At 37.3% G+C, this 15,580-nt stretch overlaps 1 protein-coding gene across 2 annotated transcripts in view; it reads left to right on the top strand.

The window, feature by feature from the left end:
* NDFIP2 (Nedd4 family interacting protein 2) overlaps positions 1-15,580 on the top strand; it is a 71,036-nt gene that overhangs the window by 34,706 nt on the left and 20,750 nt on the right. Inside the window, exons 2-5 of one of the 2 annotated variants that reach the window (XM_063444683.1) lie at positions 940-1,087; positions 1,909-2,036; positions 7,432-7,491; positions 11,570-11,657. In XM_063444683.1, coding sequence (XP_063300753.1) covers positions 940-1,087; positions 1,909-2,036; positions 7,432-7,491; positions 11,570-11,657 — 424 coding nt within the window. The remainder of the gene's footprint in view (positions 1-939; positions 1,088-1,908; positions 2,037-7,431; positions 7,492-11,569; positions 11,658-15,580) is intronic. The other variant, XM_063444684.1, reaches the window with a different exon arrangement.

Genomic DNA, 15,580 nt, shown 5'->3' with positions numbered 1-15,580 from the left:
AGAGATTGTGTTTTTACCGAGAAATTTAAAATTCACCTACAATATATATTGGAGAGAGCATCATACCGCTCCGGACAATATAATGAAGGGTGTATTATGTATGTGTACATTATATTTCAAAGTATATTGATATAAAATTATAATTAAGCGGATTCCTCAAGTTGGGTCAAGGTTCTTCATTCATTTGTCTGTTTAGAGTGGTACAGTTGTGCTTTCATATATGAGCAGGAATACATTGACTTTCTCCAACATTAGAATTGCCGTCTAATATTTTCAATTAGATTTTTTTTTTCTTTTTTCTAGTGTTTATGAACAGGATAAGTCACTTAAGTAAAAAAAAAAAAAAAAAAAAATTAAAGTGAATTTCACATTTAAGGCCATGGTAGCCAAACTGTAATCATAATGGATTTTTCCATTTTGGCTATTTTGCTCTTAAATTTACAAGTTTCTTTGAATTCTCACTTTAGTAAATAACCCTGTCGTGTTTGCTAAGAAAAATGTAAAGAGACACTGTAGAAATGCTAACCATTTCAAGTAATTGAATTGGTTATAGTACTGGGGTCCCCTGGCACCGTGCCTGGTTTCCCATACGCAGATATCATACACTTTACCCTAGCCATATCGATTTCATGTCATTCCCAGCCATCCAGAAAATGCTGTAAAATATTAAAAATGGTTCAGCACTGATTAAAAGGATGGCATCATGGGACTCTAGATACTGTAGCCATTTCAATGAGATGATGCGGTTAGTGTCTCTTTAAGTTGCATCTTAATTCTGCAGCATGCTGTTAATCTCTGATGTACCCAAACCATATATTGTTAGAGATGAGTTTTACATTGCTTTGCTGGGTTTTTTTTGGTTTTTTTTTTGAGCACATGTTCTTTTTCATCCATTCTAATAATCTAAACCTTTTCTTTTTTTTTCTTTCTTTCATTCAGCTAGAGAATGAGGATGACCCTTCAGAACCCATGGCAATAGAACAGCCTTCAACTTCTACACAAGCAGCAGATTCTTCAGCAACCTCTGTGGTAGATGTGTCTCCTCCACCATATAGCAGTATTATTGTAGAAGGAACTACAGATGCAGGTACTTTTTGTCTGCTAGATTTTACTAGAATACAAATTTTTCACCTGTTGCCCATCCACGTTGTTAATATTCAAAATAATCATTTTGCCTTTTTGTATTCTAAAGAACCATGGCTATCTGATTTGTTATAAGTGTTAGGATGGACTTTGCATTGAAAAAGCAATTTAAAGGGTCACTACAATCCAGCCAGTCTGCCCAGGAGAGAGCATTCTGCAACTTCTAGTCTGCGGCTTCGCCGAGTGCAGAGCTGCAGACTGTTGTAAAGGCCTCATGATCTTCAGCCAATCAGTGTTGCCGTGGATTGCCACGGCATCGCTCTGAACGGAGCTCGCGAAAACTTGACAACACGGTCTGCAGCTCTACACCCTGCGGAGCTACTGACCAGAGGCTGCAGAGTGCTCTCTCCCAGGCAGACTGTTATCAAGGCCACTGTACCACCTGGGAATTTACTTCTGGAGAAAGTGTAGGGAGGCTGTTCAGTCAGTCACCCCTCCTCCCTCCAACACTGACACATCTCACACACTCCTCCCCCGACATGGTCAGCCCCTCACCCCGACACTGTCACCTCCTCCCCCCCCACCCCGACACGGTCACCTCCTTTTCCTCCCCCCTCACCCTCACCTCCGACACGGTCATTAAATAATTATAACCAATGATGACAACCATATTTGACTGAAAAGCTTGCATTGAATTTATGGTGCAATGATGTTCTATTTTGACATTCGCTATGAGGCTTTTCACTAACCACAGATGTAAAACAAAAGAAAGATTCAATGATACCTTGTTCGCTCCTTTTCTTAACTTCTTAATTTTATCAACAGAAACTCACAGCGATTTCTACCCTGTGCCGCCTCCTTACAGCGTAGCAACTACTCTTCCAACATATGATGAAGCGGAGAAGGCAAAGGCAGCAGCAATGGCAACTGCTGCAGCCGAAGCGGCTCAGAGAGTAAGCACAAATGACCTGTTCTGTTTGCATGTTAGCTGTCATTTTCTTTACTCTGGCAATGTAAGAGGTCCGTTCTTCCAAGTTACTTTAAACTTCTCATTGCACAAAAATAGTATAAAGAAGGCTTTACAACTGGCAAGTGAATCACATAATTGCCTAAAAACACAAAAGAAAAACCTTACAAACAGGAAGAAAAATCTTCATTTACTAAACTTGTTTATTCCCTTAGTAGATTTCTTTTTGCTTTCACTATTCAGACAATTCTGCGCAATTCTAAGAGGCATATATATTGAAAAAAATAAAATAGTAAGAAAAAAATGTGTATATATAAAAAAATATTTTTAGAGATGGGAATTTAGCTGAAATATATCAAGCCTATCTGTAATACTTTTTTCCCTCTTTTTTTTTTTTTTTTTATAAATGTTCTTGTCTTCTGCTGAAATAAGTAAAGCTAAATATAGTAATTAAGGAGTTGATGGCATTCCTTAATGTTGAATCTATACAGTGCAAGTTAATACCTGAGAAAAACAAAATTAAGCCAAACCAGGGTCTAAGAAATTAACATAATGATACTCTCTTTAATGGTCCAGAAGCTTCAGGAATATATAGTGAATATTTGAAACGTATAGCTTAAAGGCACACTATACTGCTTAAAGGGATCCTATAGTGCTAGGAAAACAAACCAATTTTCCTTTGCATCAAGGCGCTTTTTTTGTGCCCCCCTCCCTCGGCGCTCAAGTGGTTAAAACTCCTTCAGCCATTTACTTTAATCCAGCGCCAGGCTCCCCGGGCGCTGGTGACCTCTCCTCCCCCTCCGATGTTAGTTCCCGAGTTGAGCCGAATGCGCATGTGCAGCCAGAGGCGTGCACGCATTCAAACTCGCCCATAGGAAAGCATAAGCTGGAGATATTTTGTGTGAGATGCCAAGTGCCAGGATATGATGTCATTCCCACCCCGACATTACTAAACAGCAGAGCAAGAAGATCTTGAAGATTACAAGATCATAGCAGCCACACCCCAGGGAAAGGATCCACTCCAGCTCTCCCAAAGGTTGAGAGGCTGGGTAGATGTAAATTAAAGTTACATTTAAATAACCCTTTATTCCCTTAACGGATTTCTGCGCCGATGTCCCTCGGCACTGGGTCGTGCTCCAACTTATCTGATTTTAGAACAATCAACCCAGGCCATTTCAATTAGATGAATTGGTCTGGGATATATATATCAAGCGCCAAAGGCAGACCGCACCACCCGGAAACCTATGCGCAATATATATATATATATATATATATATATATATATATATATATATATATATATATATATATATATATATATATATATATATATATATATATATATATTGCGCAGAGGTTCTGGGTGGTGCGGTCTGCCTTTGGCACTTGATCCTCCGCATGTGAGGTTGATGCATCAAAGCTTTGTCTCAGTTGGCTCTCAGATCTGATAGGTAGGGAGCTGTAGTAGAAGCACTTGTGTGTCAGTCACCATGGAGGGGTCCCAGTTTCACTGGTAGTGCAGCAGAAGGGGTATGTAGCTGTGATCAGGTGCTGAGGCAGAGTGCCTCGAACCAGGCATTGAATGATTCCCACCACTGCTCTCAAGGCCTCCTCTGCTTTGCAGAGTATCCATTGCGGCGGCCATCTTTGTTTCGCCACACGGCTTTCAAGACTCCGATTGTGCTGGTTTCAAATGCTAGATTTTGACTGTCTTAGTTGGGACCGGAATAACCCCCGCGGAACCAAAGGGTTGCTCCTTGAGTGAAGCAATAAGTGGCATGCACGACTCGTGAGATTGGCCGCCTTTCGTCTGCTCAGATAGGCCCCTGAAAGGAACTCAGATGCCCAACAGGGAAGGCTGGGCTGGAAAGTTTGTGCTTGGCTTGCTTAGCAGTTGGCTTGAAGCTCAGAATCTCCGGTAACAGAAATTTTGGCTTTAAATCACTTGATTTTAGCTCAAGTCAGCAGGAGCAGGTGAGAAACACGTCCATTCAGCTTGAACATCAGGCCCTGCCTGTTCGCATTTTATTTATTTATTTATTTATTTATTTTTATATCCAAATTTCAGAAACTTTAAAGTGTTGGGAATACAAACCTGTATTTCTAATTCCTAGGTATAGTGGGACAGGGATACAGTGTGCCATAACTTACCTTTTTCCAGCATTAAGTCTATCTCGGCACTGCTTACCTCTCTGCCTCCTGTGATGTCACAAAGGCAGCATGGCCTCCTTCAACGTGGTCCAATCCAGTGCTCCTCATAGAGGAGCATTAGGGACCTGATGCGAATGTGCATGCGCATTAAAGCTTCCCCATAGAAAAGCATTTCATCAATGTTTTTACTTGGTCATTGCAGTAAACTGAATGTGTCATGGTGCATGGAATACCACTTTATTATTTATAAAGCGCCAACAAATACTGTAGCGCTGTACAACCATCCAGTAAATGTTTTTTTTTTTTTTTTACACCTCTATTTGTACTGGAACAAATTGAGCAAATAACGCAAAGCAGTTTTTGAAGTTCAGTATGCAATATTAAAACTTTTTGAACAGGAAATAATATGGTTTGACAGTAACCCAAATAGTTATTACAGTACACGAGCTATCAATTGTCAGCTATCATGGGTCTATTTCATTATTTTCTCTGATGCAGCTTGGAGCTGCATGCAATTTCCATTACTGCTTCTGATATTTGAAATGTAATAATAAAATATTATTAGTGTTCTGGGGATAACTGTTTTGACATCTAAAGTGTCTTTTTGTACATCATCATTTATGAAGTACTTGTTAAAAGGTATACATATGGACATGCTTGAGTTACTAATGATGGCATGCAGCCAAATTCTTACTCTCCAACTCATGAAGTTGGAACTGACTAGAACTTATATTGTGTTCTTTCATTTGTAATTGTAAATATATGCAATAATGTTATCTTTTGTGCTATGCATGCAAAATATGAATTAAGGAGTGGATGATTATAGCAACTATTGTTGAAATAAATATTCCTTTATTTTGTAAACTACATTAAGCTACTTGCCTTAAACCTGGAGTGAATTACTAAAAAAAAAAACTGTTTTAGAATTAATCTTGCAGCACTGAATGGATGAAATATTTAATATTTCTAAAAAGTTTGCATTTGTTTTAGACGTTTGAATAAATTTATTTTTGTATCTGGTGTTTTGCTATTGCTTTGTGTGGCCACTCATTAATATTGTCGAGGTTCATGATGGTTACTTGTATATTTTGTATGTAGGGCTTTGGCAGCACATTATAAGGTTTATATTCACGTGTTCTCGGTCATATGAGAGGAGAGCACTTGATGATATCTTGTAGAGCAGTGCTATTTCATCAACTAGGCAGCTATTTTAGACCGCTCTAATCGTCTATTTATGCATAATCGCCCAGTAACACAAAATTAAGTGGCATTATCTCATGTGAATTTGTCTAGTACCAGTTACTGAATGAATCCACTTTAACACCCTATGTTTATTATTTTCCATGCATGTATTTAACTCCTTCAGGCTGAATAGATCTGTCATGTCGTGGTAATAACCATTTAGTATAATAACCCTGGTTCTAAGGGGTTAAGAAAAAAAGTGTAACATTTATTGTTTTAATATTCGGTTTTGCATTAATTTTAAAGTCACAAGTTGTTTTAAGAGTATTTTTTTTTCATCTTTACTTTCATTCTCTTGTATACATTTACACAATTGGCAGATGTGATCTGCGTAATAATTGTGCAGACATTATTGCACATGGAAATAATAGCATAGTCAAACTTAATTTGGATTCCTGAATTTCCACACTTTAGAGAATAACCCTTTTCTATTTGCATACAAACAAGTACTGCTTGTTGTCATTTCAATATGTCCTGTAAATTATCTGAGAGGTGTTGTGTAGAAAGAACTAGGTATTGACCGATAACACTTTTCAAGGGCTGATAACCGATAACTGGTACTGATGTTCTGCATTTCTTGCCAATATAAACATCTAGCTGACTGTTTTGCGGTCTGTAGATGTTCATGTGTTCACATTCTCAGTTATTCTTGTTTTGGCATACAGTTTTGTGCCAGAAATTGGTGGAAGGTAAACTTGCCCAGTGTCTACTTTCAGTGATAAATGATCAGAGTAGATATTCCATAACAACTTGCCATCCACCCTTGCTGCACTTTAAGTAGTAGACCATAATGATCTAACTGGGGGGACAGTGTGCCCTGGACTGGTGCCACTTACCTTGTAAAGGGGAGGCTGGGACCCAGCACACACTTTGTTCTGTTTTTGGATGGTCCTCTCTTCAACTCTCGCAAGCCTTGAATGCCGCACAGTGTGTTGCCATGGTAACGGCAACATTTTGACAGCCGGGGGCTTGTGAGCTTTGAAGAGAGGAGCTGAAGATAACATACATCGGGCCTTCTCCCACACCCGCATTATCAGCAATATCTGTATAATTATAGGCGGACCCAAATATTTGCCATAATGCTGAATATCCGCTCATAATAATCAGGCAATTCCCTAGAAAGAACTAATGTCCCTACAGAAATTGTGGGGTATAAACATGGTAATTTCTTATGGATAATAGTGGTTAATAGGGAACAGATCCTTCCTCCTACTATAAGTTGTGTTGAAAAAGGAATAAGAGGACAGTCACCCAAATGATGAGATGAGATATTTTTATAGGTATTCTATGACATGCAAATATTTAGAAAAACGCGTTTCCACACTATTCTAGCTTGGGAATTAGAAGCCAAGGAATTGATGAACCTATTATACAGGGAGTTGCAGCATTGAGTCAAATAAAAATGTTGGTGACAACTATATTTGGAATCTGAAACTTGAATGGTTATCAGTTCAAATTTCTTAGAACAGGGATGAAAAAAGGGTAGATCCTCATGTGTTTTATAACATCTGGCAATCTATCTTTTCGACATCTCTGCTCTAGTGCTGCAGTTTCTAGAACACTAACATTGTGTGATTACTATGCCGTAAGGAACAATGGGGTTTATTCACAGGGCACCAAACTCAATATTAAATGTAAAAGTAAACCATTTATGCACAAATAGCAGATTTGAAAAAATTATTGAGCGCTGGTATTGTACTTTGTTCAGTGAATAAACCAAAAATATCTGGGATGCCATATGCGAAATATAGATGATTAGAATGTAATGTTTGACTCTGAGCAAGTGCATTAATCCATTCTTCCATGTTAGTTGTGTTTGTGTATTTTTTTTGTTGTTGTTGTTGCATATTTTAACAATGCTGTTCATACTCATTTTCACTTTGCCGTAAAGAGCAGACTGGAAACGTCAAAGTGCATTGTGTGGTCGATGGCTTAACACCTCTGCTTCAGTTTTTATATTTTGTCTTGTCTCTGTTTTACATGCTAAGCACGGCCAAATTAGAGAGTCTAGAAGTCTGTTTGATGAAATATTCCTGAGTCCTTCAGAGGTATGGAAAAACTTTAGACTTTGATATAAAATGTATTTCATGCTGGGAAGCTAACTCCCTGTTTCACTCGGCGACTGTTTCTGAGCTGCCATTTGATGAATTGTTCAGGAACGGTTATTGCACAAGAATACTATACTTAGTCATATAACACCAATAACAAATACATAAAATGTAAAATTATTTCAATGCCATCTTAGGTGACTTGCAAATAACAAGACACTGATTTAAGAACATGTTCCTGCTTTGAAGTGTGAGTCATTTCCTTCACCTATTATTAAACATAAATTGCTATGAAATCACTACTTAAGCCTTACTCACACTGTTATTAATGAAATATCTAGTCTCAAAATAACATTCAGTGCCAAGTTCTGTCAAACTGTCTAAAAGACAAGCATGTTTACATTGAAATGCCTGATGTATAAACAGTTTATTTCCCCTTGAACTCTGAGTTTACATGACTAAATTCCCCCAAAGTATCTGCATTTTAAAGGGCAAATCCATGCCATCCAAATTAGTTTAGCCCCTGCAATGCCATGCATATAGCACTATGGAAAGAATAAATTAGCATGCGTGCGCTTGTACAGAATTTTTCTGTAGGTGCGAGGGTGCATCCAAAGCATCTTGGGTTCATAATGCTGCCCCTTACCCCCATATTTGTCCCTCACAAACTTCCTTAGTATCCTGAATTGAGCGGTAATGAAACGTTACAATTATGCCAATAGAATTATGTTCATAAATCTGTTACTTTCTTAACCATGTGCTCGGCACCCATATGAAACTACCTAAAATGGTCTGAAAGGCAAATGGATATTGTAGGATGTCTATTAATTGAAGTAGAATGAGATTTGAAGTTGGTTAAAAGAGCCTGGGAAAAGTCCATTGTAATAAAAAATTACAATGATTAGTCATTGTGTGGCATGATTCAGGACTAGTGTTGCAGTTCATTTTAGAAGGTTTGAATAGTTTCGTTCTACAGATCCCTGATTAGGTAACCTTGGCACCACATTTGTGTGTGGATTAGATGCCCTGACTTTCTGAGCATAATGAGAAGGGAGCAAACAACTGGGGTGCCAAAGTCAACCATCAGTGTTCTAAATTAGATTACTTCAGGTTCTGAACATAATAAATACAAATGAAAAGTAATTCTACAAATAAATCATGTCAGGCCTTGGAAACAAAGATGCCTTTTGTACTATTAACATCTAAACCTGCCATTCTATGTCCAATTCTTACATTAAATTGCAGTAAGGTGAAATGCAGCTTGTAGGTTTCAGAATAGAATCCATTGCATTGGGCTGGTGTAGGTAGGAGCTACAATCTTTAACATGGGGCTTTTATCACAAAACATGTGGAAGACCACAAATGGGTAGACCCCTGTTTTTTTCTGTAAAGTGTGCTGGCATAATTGCTTGCACGTGTATAGCTTGCATGATACTGATTTGGAGACCATATATGCCTCTTCTGAGATGGCCGAGCAATCTGCATGTACCTGATCAAACAGCAGCAGGCATTCCTAAGCTCTAAAGCAGGATTGCCCAAAAGGCGAATCCCCAGATGTTTGGAAACTACAGTCTTAAGCATATTAAAAAAATAACCATCCTAGTTTAACTAAATTGGTACAGAGTACCTTGTTTAAGGTCCCTTTTTATTGATTAATTTAGAGAACACGTCTTTCTGAGAGTAGTGGTGATTGACTGTCCATCACTAGGATAATCTACAGGAATACATGGAGGCATGTTACATATTCTAAAGTATTAACCTATTTATTCCCAATATTAGGGATGCACCGATTTTATTTATTTTTTTATTTTATTTGTCTATAGTTTAACAGACATGCTTGCATTAACAATTCAGATGATTGTATATCACAATGAAAGATGGTAATGATAACATGAAAAGTCAAGAATACTGCACTTGGGAAAGAACACTATGGGACGGGAGGTGGGAAAGAACACTATGGGACGGGAGGTGAGAGGAATATTAAGGGGGGGCACTAAAAGAAAGGAATTGTTTGTTTTTTCATATTTAATTAAATTCATGAAGTCTAATATTAATAAAATTATAGGGGGGAAAAAACTTTTTATTATTTTTTTAAATCATTTGGGGGAAAAAGTCGTTATTTTCGGCCAAGGGCATCCTGAAGTTTTGGTTTTGGCCCAGAATTTTCATTTCGGTGCATTCCTACCCATTATTTATTTATTTTTTTTCTTACTTTTTCTTCAGTTAAGTAAAATAAAACCATGAAGTTTTTTAGCATCATGTTGAATGAATATTTTTATTTTGACTTTTCATCATATTTTGATAACAGAGTACTGTGTAATGATACTGATTTTTCACTTCCTTCATTAAAGGAATAACCCCCCAAAATAAATCCACTTACAAGGAATTCTCTTGTAATTAAAATAGCAGGAAATATCTGAATTGGTTATGTGAATAACATCCCCCTATTCCCCAAGTAGATTCAAAAGAGGTGAGAACTGTAATCTGTAGATCATATCTTCAATTTATGTTTCTAAAAAGTTTTTCTGATAACTTTAAAAAAAAAGCAGCTGTAATCACATATAAAATGCTTATTTATATGTTATATCTATATTTTGCACTCCGTATCATCTTGAGAATGTTTTTCAAGACTCACAGCAAACATTTTTCCTATTTAAAACACAGAACATCTTTGACTGCTTCCACTAATGGTTGGTGAAACTGATATTTTTCTAGGTTTGTTTGGTTGATTGAAATCTATTGCTAAAAATTATTTTAACTGCTTAACTAGGTCTTCACCTAGAAGAAATGTTATTGCATCAGTAGTGATTTGGTGAAACCGTGTACATTTTCAGTATGTAATCCCCATTGTCATTTAAATATTGCACATCTTGCTTGTAAGAAGTGGTGGCATGTTATCTATGCTGTATCGTTTTTGAGACCGCATGGTCTCTGAACTACATTTCCGTATGCATGAGACTTCTTTGTATTGTTTATTACAGTTTTTGATGTTCATCTTTTCAAAACGAACGCAAAAAAAAAAAAAGAAAACTGAAAAATGGGTCATATAAGCATAGGAAATGCAAATATTTAGTGGAAACTAACCAAAACTTACATGTGGGTGTAAGCAAATGCCATGAGCTAGAGAGAGTTGAGAATTTTAGAGTTCATACTGTGAGCCCTTCTCTGTTAGACTTTATATGTATAACTCTGGAATTACCTGATCCCTGGCTTCTAAGTATGCTTTAGAAACTCTGTTTGTAAAACTTATCAGTGATGGATTGACCAGCATTTGTTTGGCCTTATCAATTAGGATGTATTACTTATACATTTAAAGGAGCACTATAGGGTCAGGAACACAAACATGTATTCCTGACCCTATAGGGTTAAAACCACCATCTAGCCACCCTGGTCCCCTCATGCCTCCCTAAATATGCCTCCCTAAATATAGTAAAATCTTACTTGTATTCAATTCTACTTAGTCCCTGTTTCCTTTTAGACCTGCAGTTGCTTACTTAGTCCCTGTTTCCTTTTAGACTTGCTTCCCCATAGGATTGGCTGAGACTGACAAAGAGGCAGATCAGGGGCAGAGCCAGCACAATTCAAACACAGCCCTGGCCAATCAGCATCTCCTCATAGAGATTAACTGAATCAATGTATCTCTATGAGGAAAGTTCAATGTCTGCATGCAGAGGGAGGAGACACTGAATGTTTGGATGCATTTTAGGCAGCCATGACCCAGGAAGGATCTCCAACAGCTATCTGAGGAGTGGCCAGTAAAGTTATTACTAGGCTGTAATGTAAACACTGCATTTTCTCTGAAAAGACTGTGTTTACAGCAAAAAGCCTGAAGGGAATGATTCTACTCACCAGAACAAATTCAATAAGCTGTAGTTATTCTGGTGATTATAGTGTCCCTTTTAACTATATCCTACAAGGAAACTGTTAAAACTGGCATTTAGAGGCTAACTAATCGTGTGTGTGTTTCAATATCCTATTTGGTATTAACTTTATATAAGCATTTTATATATTTTATAGTTGTTATACAGCTCTCATCGGCCTATTTATAATTTCAAATTCTTTACTTGCATGAAAACAGGAAGAAGAATACCCACCAAGAGATGACTTTAGCGATGCTGATCAGTTGAGAGTAGGAAATGATGGGATTTTCATGCTGGCCTTCTTTAGTAAGTAATGTTCTGCTCTCTCAATCCCACGCACTAATCTCTCCCAGCCCTTCCTGTGCTCCCTCTTATTTTTGTTTATTTGCACTTTTAGAACCCGCCTGCTTCTTGTTTTTTTTTTGTTTAAGACCTTCTTAAAACCCACCTATTCAAAATCACCTTCCTCAATTAAACCTGTCTATTTACTTCTTTGGATTTCACTAGAAGGTCATTTCCAACACCTGACATTTATCTGATCTGATTTCCAATGATTATGTGTTCTTCTGATTGTTGGTTATTTGCATGTTTTTATTTTTCTATATGCAACTGTTTTTGGTTTGGTTTAGTATTGGTTTTTCAGTGTGTGTGTGTGTGTGTATTTTATTTTTTTTCTCTCTTCTGTCTCTTGCAAAGTGCCCTGGTTAAGGAATCTTCACAAGAAGTGTGAAACAAATACATTTCCCTCACCTAGCTGGTTGGAATAGAGCCATAATGATTAGGGGACACACTGTCCTCTACTCCTTGAGAACTCTGTACGTGCCAGGGATTTCTATTTACTGCATTGAAGCTGCTTGCTGCTGATTATGCAAAAAATATGAATAAGTGAAAAACTTTAATATACTTAACCAACTTACTAACCTGTAAGAGCTATAACATATTTCAAGCACCATAAAAGGCAAGAGCTGGGCATTTGTAACTATTTTTACCTATCAGTTCCATATTATTGTGATTTGAAAAATCTGCTTTAAAAACATTCCGTTCTTTTCATTTTGTATTTATGTGTAATGGGTTTAAGACTAAGTTTCAGTTGTCTCACAAATAGGGAAAAGGAGTATTATTGTTGTGGAATCACCCAGATGCCTCTTTTTGCATTAGGAAGTAGTATGCCAAATACCATAGTCTTAAACATTAGCCGGTACATTCCATCTCACATTGTAATTCTAAAGACTTTTTTTATTTTATTTATTTTTTTAAATAAATGAAGGTGAAAGTATGGAGTCTCCTCTGTGGATTTAAATATGAAAAAAAAACTTGTAGTGGTATCCTATTTTAATAGTTTGAAGTAAAACAAGACTAGTGCAGGACACATACATTTCTGTGATGGTATTAAGCCTCCATCTAGTGGTTGATATATAAACTACAATTATTATTTTTATTTTTTAATCATCCCATTTGTAAAATACTGTGACGATTCATCATGTCAAAAAGGGGAACTCCATGCTGGAGATGATCATCATTTTTATTTATTTTTTAACTCGAACAGATGATGCATTAAGAACAATATATGCTTTAAAAAAAACAAACAAAAAAACTCTCATAAATGTTTAGATATATTGATCACACCAGAAATTGGCTTGGCAAGTTAGCATGCACAAGAACTGCCCAGCTTGCTGTGAAAGGAACTTGTTAGAGGAGGAGGAGCTTTTTCTACCATGTGCATGCAGTATGTATATTTGGATGGGCAGAGGAAGAATCATTGTTTTGCTCTATAAGCCCATCGGTTTTCTAATTTCTTATGAGGCTACACAGCAGTGGTTGTTGCAGTTGTATTTCAGTTGCCAGCTTATTCCTGCTAAGCATACAGCTAGCTTGAATTATTAAATTGTTTCTTATGTAGTGGTTATGATGCCACAAGTGCACTGGCCCTGTTCCCCGCTAACAGGGCAAACCGTTCAGCAACAGATATTCTTCTGGAAGCCAACCCAGTCACCATTCGTTGGCTGAAATATTGAAATGCTGCACATACATACTCCAGACATTCTGACTTCTTCAAACCACTGAAGTGGTCATGATGCTTGGAGTAACAGTCTCAAAAAAAAAGTGAAAAAATGATCAGCCTTTCTCTTACTTTACCTGTCTGCATGTCCATATGAGGATGGATGTTTATATTTTAGAATATTATAATGACATTATATTTATACCATTTTTGATAGCATTTTTAAATCTATTACTATGTATACATTTTGATCAATAATATGAAAAAAAATGTGGACATTCTCAATTACTACATTTAAATTTTAATTTAATTACTAAATTGTTATTAGTTTGTAGATAGTGTCAATTTTAAAAAGCCAACTTAACATTCATAATAGTTTCTCTCATTTGCTAACAGGAATGAGGTGCTAATGATGTCCTTACTAACAAGCTTACGGTCTTGAGGAGGTTTAGCATTAGCCTGTAAATAGATGGCTACCTGCTTATATCTGGATACATGACTGTTGTTTTTTAGAGGAAGGGCACAGTTGGGCATGTGGGAACTCAACAGGTGTTAAACCACTTCTTAACATATACCGAAGGATCTAATGATTCAAATACACCTCCGCATAACAAAAATAAACCCTTTTAAGCGATATCCAGCTGTCCCTAGTACCTCTATCTCACAGCATGTAGTCAAATTGTTTTAAAAATGGCTATTGTCCGTAACTTTGCCCCTTCAATTTTTCTGGATATTACTAAAGCAGAGTTCACATTTCACTTTAGTAATATCTTTTTGGTTAATTACTGTAAATTGGTGCTAGGGAACCCCTGCCTATGCAACCACAACATAATATATATTTTATTAAAATTAAAAAATAAATGCCCAAAACTGACCTTTCTTGCAGCATTTACAGGAGATCTGGTCAGTATCTCTTGCTTCTTATAACCGTTGGATGTGTCAGACTCTCAACTAATCCCTGATCTGTAATAAAATTTCACAGGAATTTAGTCAGCATGCAAATTACATCTCTGTCCTGAATAACACTTGCAAGAATAAATGGAAGCAAGGTTTATTGCAAATTGATTTATTGTATATATGCAAATGCCAGATCTCAAGAGCTTTGTGTGTGCGTGTAACTGGAATAGGCATTTAAAAACATACATGTATCAAAAATGTAGAGGATTGTGGGATATGGGCACAAACCATGGTTATAGTCGGGGGTTTTCCACTAGCTCTAGAAAAAGAGGACTCGTAGTCTACTGGGCTACTGACTAATTAGATGCACACATTCCCTCCCCCCTACTAGGAACCTGACCATTGTGAGTAGTTTGATCTGTTAGTTACTATATTTAAATATTTAACCTTTTAAGCACATATAAATACTCAACAATGAGTTGTAAGAAGTGTCAGTTGTCCAGGTGCCTAAACTGTTGACTTAATTTGACACATATCCAAAATGGTTGCAGAAATGTTTTGATGACCAAATCTATGATTGATCCTTGGTCACAGGTATTAAACATATTATTGTTTAAAAAAAAAAAAAAAAGAGATCATCCACTTCACAGATGTGGCATATCAAGATGCTGATTAGACAGCATGATTATTGCAAAGATGTGCCTTGGGCTGGTCACAATAAAAAGCCACTCTAAAATGTGCAGTTTTACTGTATTGGGGGGAGTTTTGGAGGGGGAGGGGTCTGAAAACCAGTCAGTATCTGGTGTGACCACCATTTGCCTCACGCAGTGCAACACAACTCCTTTGCATAGAGTTGATCAGGTTGTTGATTGTGGCCTGTGGAATGTTAGTTCACTCCTCTTCAATGGCTGGATATTGGCGGGACCTGGAACAAACTGTCGTATACACCGATCCAGAGAAACCCAAACATGCTCAATGGGTGAAATGTCAGGTGAGTATGCTGACCATTCAAGAACTGGGATGTTTTCAGCTTCCAGGAATTGTGTACATATCCTTGCAACATGGGGCTGTGCATTATCATGCTGCAACATGAGGTGATAGTTGTGGATGAATGGCACAGCAATGGGCCTCAGGATCTCGTCAAGGTATCTAATGCAGATGATTTTCCCTGAGACGGTTTCTCACCGTTGTGCAGAAATTCTTTGGTTATGCAAACCGATTATTGCAGCAGCTGTCCAGGGTGGCTAGTCTCAGACGATCTTGGAGGTGAAGATGCTGGATGTGGAGGTCCTAGGCTGGTGTGGTTACACATGGTCTGCAGTTGTGAGGCCAG

This window comes from Pelobates fuscus, chromosome 1 (genome assembly GCF_036172605.1).
Source record: "Pelobates fuscus isolate aPelFus1 chromosome 1, aPelFus1.pri, whole genome shotgun sequence".
Taxonomy (NCBI): domain Eukaryota; kingdom Metazoa; phylum Chordata; class Amphibia; order Anura; family Pelobatidae; genus Pelobates; species Pelobates fuscus.
Note: the sequence above shows the minus strand (reverse complement) of the source record. Positions and strands in the feature narration are given on the sequence as shown.